Consider the following 7,126-nt stretch of genomic DNA (forward strand, 5'->3'; position numbering starts at 1 on the left):
TTGTTTTTCTAACCAAAAGATACACCCCGATATTTTCAATTGCAGTCAAATACCCCAGCTAGGTCTATGCGGAACTCGTCTTCTCTTTGTATTTACCATACGCATCCATCCATCTCTTTCTTCTTCCAAGTAGCTTTAGACCTCATAGTGCATGGAGGATCAAAAAGCATTAAAACGCGTTCATGACTTGCTTTTTCCGGCAGGTTATATATATATATATAATTAAGTGGAGGTGCTTTAATTATGTTGACTTGATTATTTCAGTTTCGGGAAAGCTTCTTCTCTCTGGTCGCCTAAGGCTTGGTCAGCGTCATGTTCAGTGACATGCTGTGAGACAAGTAAGCTTTCACCAAAATTTGTTCACACAATCTTCTCCAAAAAAGTCTAGATAATGTCCATCACATTTACTGACTATTTTTCTTTTTTAAAAAATTCATAAATTCAGTAGGTTTAAATGCATGGGATTTTCGACGTGGTTTCAGGCTTCGATGGTTTGTGCAAGCTATTCTTGGAGAAGTTCTTGGAGTGACCAGAGGTGGAGCCTAACATTTAGTTTTACATAGGCCAAGCAATGTTGTACAATATAACCTCGATCAAATATTTTGTTTTAACTCGATATATAGATAAAGCATGTAATTTTATATAATAATATATAACAAAAATCTTGAGAAGAAGGGAAGTTTTACAAGCAATATTTATTTATGGACTTGAGAGCTTGAATAACTAGGTCCCAACTTTCTTTCTACAATTGAATAACTAACCTAGAGGCTAGAAGGAAAGCAAGACATGTCAACTAATGTCTTAATTATTTGCAAATCTTTTGCAAATCATCAAGATCCTGCCTGGTCTCTTCTAGGACATGCCCCTGAGAGGGACCATGTCCAATTTGGAGAAGAGTTGCCAATATTCAAGGAGGGACAACTAAGGTTAAGTTTATTTTCGTGGTAGGTATGTATCTTGTCTTAAATATAGTTTTAAAGTGGTTGGTTAATTAATGCACAAATAATTTAGAATGGATTCCAGTGAAAACTTTCTTGAAATTCTAGTTATTTTTTTTTAAATCATAACCGAAAAAATTATTATAATATCAAACACCGCAATCTTGAGAATGAGCACTATTTTCAGGGGTGAAATAAAGATTTATACTTCTTAATTAGGAAATGGACTGAAATAAATCTCAACGAGGGATCGAAACAGTAATGAGGGTTAATTGAAACAAATCAAAAGTCTTAGGTGGGATTTAGAAAGCAAAAATCTAAATCCACCCCATTACAAAGGATGACGCATGCAGAAGACAATTAAGCAAATTTAATCACAAAAGAAATGTTCTAGAAACCTGTCAATGTAAACAGCAGTAAGGTTCCACTATAAAATATTAATTAACTATAGGAATTTTCATTGACGATAGAAAAGTACCTCGAGGAGGCATCTCTAGCTAGAAAATGCCTTGAGAAGAATGGAGTTTTGAGCTCATGTGTTTGTTGGGTGAGAAAATACTGTCAGATAAGACTCTTTCAAAGTGAAAAAGGTGCGAAGATCTCTCGCACACGATTAAATAAAATGAGAGAAGGTGGCCTACCAAGAAGACCATTTCCTTGCGGGTTGACAAACTTGTTCACGCAGATACAGTGAAAATTCAATCCATCAAGAAGGATCAAAATCAAGGAACTTTCCTTCTCTTTTTTAAAATAATGCCGTCATTGACATGTACCCTAGCCAGCTTGCAGCCGTTTCGTCTTGCAATTGAAATTCCGATTACTTTAATTTTAAACATCTATATCATGAAAAAAAAAATTAGTGCTTTTTTTAGTATTTTTTTTATAATTTTAATGTGTTTTTATATATATATATATATATAATAATAAAAATAGTTCGATTTCTTATTTTTCACATTATTTTTTGATGACACTAGATTTTTCAAATTCAACAATCACGGTGTTAAAAAACCATTTCAACTTAATAGCTTAAGCTATTAGGTGAGGTTTCAAGATATGATTTATATTATTCTTTAACACACTTTCTCAAGTGAAAGTTTTTTAAGTTCCTCAAGTGAAAGTTTTTTAAGTTTGAAGCTTGCTCAGACTCACATTACTTTGTGTTTAATTTTTATCAAATAAATAGGGATGGTGAGATTAGAACACGTGATCGCTTGATTATCAAGACTCTGATACCATATTAAAGAACCATCTCAACCCAACAGTTTAAGCTGATAGGTGAGGTCCCAATATATAATTTATATTATTTTCTAATACACGGTTTTAAATGGTAGAAAAAGCCTTGATTTGCTAAATACTGAATATTAATAATTGTTATTGAATAATCTCTAATGAGAAAAATAAACCATATATATAACAATATTCTTACTAGTTTTAGATCTAGATATTTTATAAGAGAAAGGATTCTTATTAAAAGTTACATGGCTAACACAACTCAACTATTATTAGAATTTTTAAACTAAATAAATAAAATTTAAAATTATTTACACGAACAACGATTTCTAGCTGTAATACTAACCTCGTCTAATCTAATAATAGCTAGCTGGCCTAATAAAAAATTCATTTAATTCCCCCAAACTTTTATCTTCTTGGATTTGGACTTGTTGATCTGACATAAAAACTATTTATAAAAATTATTTGCTTGTTGCTATGCAAAGTACTGAGATTGTTATTTTCATTGATTTTCCAGATTCAAATTTTAAGACCCACGAGTTAATTAAATTAATTTGAATGAATAAAACCAACATAGAGGATGCATATATAAGATTATATGAGATAAAAAATAGTTTCATGAACACACAAATTCATTTTAAAAATAATTTTTCTATCATGAATCCAAGAAATCGTATAATATGTGCAAAGAAAGTGTAAAAGACAAGCAGCAAGGTCTCAATCGTGACTTAATGGATGGGACAGTAGACTTGCCTGTTCGTTATAGATATTAGTAAAATAGGAGTACCATTGCATTCATGTCATGTCTGCGATTACATTTTGGGTCCCAAATGGCATGCCTCATTGGTCCACCTTTGTATAGTTTGATTAAGTAATTAAACCCATCAATTATTGTTGTTACATTATAATTGATCCTTTTTTATTAAGAAATAATGAAGGTTTTTTAAATCAATATTAATTCTTTTTTTCTTCTAAATAATCAGAAAAATACATTTCCATCTTAATTTAATGCTTTTGAATTTAAGATTTCTTTTAGCAGCAGAAATCCAAGGCATTGATTCGAATTCCATGGCGAATTTTCTTTTTAGGTGGTTCCTCCGGTCACCAACCATCACTACATACAGTAGTTTTTGATCACATTCTAGAATGGCATTTGACTTTTTTACCTTTGTATTTAACATTTTTCCCTCTCCTCATTCAATAAGAATTTCAGAAAATAGCAAGAAAATACCAATTGTTTGCGATAATCGCAATTAAATATGGATAAATTCATTTTTTAAAGATTAATTATCAGTAAATCTTATAGTATTTATGTTAGATCAATAAATATAATTTAATTTTTTTCTTTCAAATAATTTTATATCTTATTATTTCTTTATGTAAAATTCTTATAATTAATACATTTTAAAACTTGTTGTCTATCTTCTTGTTTTTTCATTGAAAAAATCTTTACATCACGTCGTCTTGTTATGTAGCTTTTTTCACTTACATTTACATCTTTTTATTTTATTTTAATTTATTTTTCGAAGTCTATACATATATACAAGGTTACTTCTAAAAATCTAGCAAATCAGTGTGGAATTGTGACACATCTTGGAAGTGATTTATCAGATTATTACATATCAACTTAGGTTTTTATTAGTAATATACACTCCTTCCATGAGACATGTGTAGAATTACAAAATTACCTCTCTAATTGTTCAAGTCACTAAAAAACAATTGGGGGCCAACAATTAGGGGCAATTTGGTCACTTCAAACATAAATTAGAATCGACTCTGCTAGCACAATCCTATTATTCCAATCATACCAGCCTCTGCGTTCCGAGTTAAAAAGATCAATCCAAACTTGTTTTTTTTTTTTTAAAAAAAAAACAATATTTTTGATATCTTCTAGAGGAATTAATAGATTTTAACTCGGATTTTTTTTACCGAGTTTTATTTCAAAGTATCAATTACGTTTTTTGATCGGTTCTAGGCCGAGTCAATTTCTCACAATTAATTATATCAGTTGCTATTGGCTGATGTTGCCAAAGCCAAAGGAAGTATTCAACCAATGTTTTTGAGGTTTGATCTGCTCTAATTAGCATTTAGTTAGCCAGGTCCACACAATTGCAGGGTCATGATCATATGATCAAATCATATCATATCATGAGACACAATGGGTAAATTAGATTTGGGTATTATATATGAGAAAGAAGAAAGTCAAGAAGAGAGATGGGTGTGAACTAGTGGGTATCTTGAATAGATTCTGGACTAATAACAAGGACAAATAAGAAAAACCTTGCTCTACTGTTGTGCCTATTCTTAATTGAATTACCCATTATTCAATTCATAAAGTCTCCTTCTTTTTCTCATAAAGTCTTCTTTTTGAAAATCTTGACGAGTCTCCATGTTTCTCTTTGATCTCCAGCTACCATACAGTACTTATAGTTAACATTTTCTCCCACACACTTGTGTGTGTGTCTATGTATACACACACACACACACACACACACACATATAAGTAACGTTATATATCATTACCATTCTTCCCAAGGAGATATAAGAAAGGGAAGCTAAAGCTTTAACACAAAAACAAGAGAGCAAGAATCATGGGGAGAGCTCCTTGCTGTGACAAAGCCAACGTGAAGAAGGGTCCATGGTCTCCCGAGGAAGATGCCATACTCAAGGCCTATATTGAGCAGCATGGAACGGGTGGCAATTGGATTGCCTTGCCACAGAAGATAGGTAACTGATATATATATGTACATAGATTGTTAATTTGCCTGTAATTTAGTGTATGTGATCATTAACTAACTAATTTATTTGCTATATACAAGTAGGCCTGAAAAGGTGTGGCAAGAGTTGTCGACTTAGATGGTTGAATTATCTCCGTCCAAACATTAAACATGGAGGGTTTTCAGAGGAAGAAGATAACATTATTTGCAGTCTCTATATAAGTATTGGAAGCAGGTAATATAGTTAGTGCATTTTTCATGTGCAATATGCATCTATATCCATGATCCTAACAATATTTTGTTCGTATAATTAATGATATAGGTGGTCTATCATTGCTGCTCAGTTACCTGGAAGAACCGATAATGATATAAAAAACTACTGGAACACAAGGCTTAAGAAGAAGCTCTTAGGAAAACAGCGCAAGGAACAAGCAGCCCGGCGAGCTAGTCTCAAGCAAGAAATCATGACAAAGAGAGAAATAAATGAGAGCTTCATGGTTCCTGGGGCTATCCCTCATCAACAAAGCCCTTACTGGCCAGAGGTACCAGCTCTAGTCATGAATCAAAACCAAGATTCTCATTTGATGGATCAAGAATCCATTAGGAACTTGCTGATCAAACTTGGTGGAAGATTTTCTGACAATAATCAAGAGTCAGCCCTATTCACTACAATCAACAATTACCCTCTCGACGGTTCAAGCAGACAAGATCAAGTACCATACACAAACTCCATAGATGTGCTTTCTTCTTCGGCACCCATGCGATCAATGGATAGTACCTGTTGTTCTCAATTTCCTAATAGCAACTACAACGGTCCAAATATGTGTCAAGCTGGACTTGAAAACTTGTTGGTCGAGCTAGGTGGATTGGTCTGTAGCAACCCACAACGTGTAGAAGGTTTGGATAGTTTCTATGGGATGGACATGGCTGCCAGTGGCAGCACGGGGGCTAGTTCTGCAGAAAGTAACAGCTGGGGACATATAAGCTCTCTTGGTTATCCTCAGCTTGTTTCTGACTATGAAACTTGCTTGCAAAGCATGCCACAAGATTCATCTTTTGAAGATTCAAGCTTCTTTGGGCCACAATGACAATACTAGCTGTATAAACCAGTTTGTTCAGTTTATATATATATCTATAGGAATTTGGAGTCTGGATTTCAGGAAACCTTAAGAATTTAATTTAGTCAAGAAATTTGTTTTTGTTTTTGTTTTTTTTTTTGGGACTTTCACTTTCATTTTCACCACTTCATCGATCATTTTCCGGTTCATTAATGATAAGCAGCTAATTTCTTTCCATTTAATCCTCTTGATTTCTACTGTTTTGATTGAATTGGTTCATAGCAGAATGAATTAAGAGGAACTTACTTTGACACCATTCTTTTCGTTTTTTCAGGCTTAATTAACTATTAAATTGTATGTGGAACCTGAACTCAAAAATCATACACCACTTATTAGAAAGGCATTATAAATTAATTCTGTAAATAATTTAAATATATATATCATTAACTCAAACCTTACTATCCTTGTTCTAGATTATGTTAAATAGTAATACTAAACTATTATGAGACCACAACCCTCACTGAGAAATTGAGTTTAAGTTTTTCGATTAAAATAGCATATTTTCAAGAGTGTGGGTACCACTAGACAACATTCATCGGTAATTGGGTAAAATCCAGGTTTATATTAGTGACTCAGAGCGATAGATAAAGATCAATGGAGCTGTGGAAGACTAGTGCTGTATTATCTATCTCTTAAATGTAATGTAAAAAGTACAATAGGTGGAATTAAGTAATTGAACCTGTCACAAAGTTTGCTCAAGTTGTTCATGGAATGGCATGCAGTAATGAAAGCGGGAAAGATATTTGCTTTGACGTTTTGGCAATGATTTGCTCGGCTCTAGCTAAAGTAGGGCATCAAAAAGTGGCTGCATCCCTTTTCTTTTATCTTCATGTCTGCAACGCAATAAGAGGTTTGTGAAGGCACATGCTATGATCACTCCATGTAGTTCCAACTACAACTGCCAAATCGCCAAGCACTTTCTATATGGGACTTTACTGAATGTTGTGTTACTGCTTCTATATGTGTCTTCAGATCGATTTATAATAACATAATATTGGCACTGTACGTACTATCTCAATAAATCATATGTATTCTTGAGCATCCTAGCTAGCTAGGACTTTATTTTTTCATTCATGATGCATTCTCTACCTGGTATATATATTAACGAAAATAAATTCCTATA

The 7,126-nt window shown here is 32.9% G+C and overlaps 1 protein-coding gene across 1 annotated transcript; it reads left to right on the forward strand.

Moving 5' to 3' along the window:
* Positions 1–4,583: 4,583 nt before the first annotated feature.
* On the forward strand, positions 4,584–6,185 carry LOC133672251 (transcription factor RAX3). The gene is made up of 3 exons (XM_062092616.1): positions 4,584–4,895; positions 4,991–5,120; positions 5,208–6,185. The coding sequence occupies exons 1-3, from the start codon at positions 4,760–4,762 to the stop codon at positions 5,971–5,973; spliced, it is 1,032 nt and encodes a 343-aa protein (XP_061948600.1). The 5' UTR covers positions 4,584–4,759; the 3' UTR covers positions 5,974–6,185.
* Positions 6,186–7,126: the final 941 nt, after the last annotated feature.

The sequence above is a fragment of the Populus nigra genome, chromosome 14, assembly GCF_951802175.1.
Source record: "Populus nigra chromosome 14, ddPopNigr1.1, whole genome shotgun sequence".
NCBI classification, from domain to species: Eukaryota; Viridiplantae; Streptophyta; class Magnoliopsida; order Malpighiales; family Salicaceae; genus Populus; species Populus nigra.

Coding starts and splice junctions, on each gene's coding strand:
- LOC133672251 (XM_062092616.1), top strand. CDS start 4,760: ATGGGGAGAGCTCCTTGCTGTGACAAAGCCAACGTGAAGAAGGGTCCA. Junction 4,896..4,990: donor TGCCTTGCCACAGAAGATAG/GTAACTGATATA, acceptor ATATACAAGTAG/GCCTGAAAAGGTGTGGCAAG. Junction 5,121..5,207: donor TATATAAGTATTGGAAGCAG/GTAATATAGTTA, acceptor TTAATGATATAG/GTGGTCTATCATTGCTGCTC.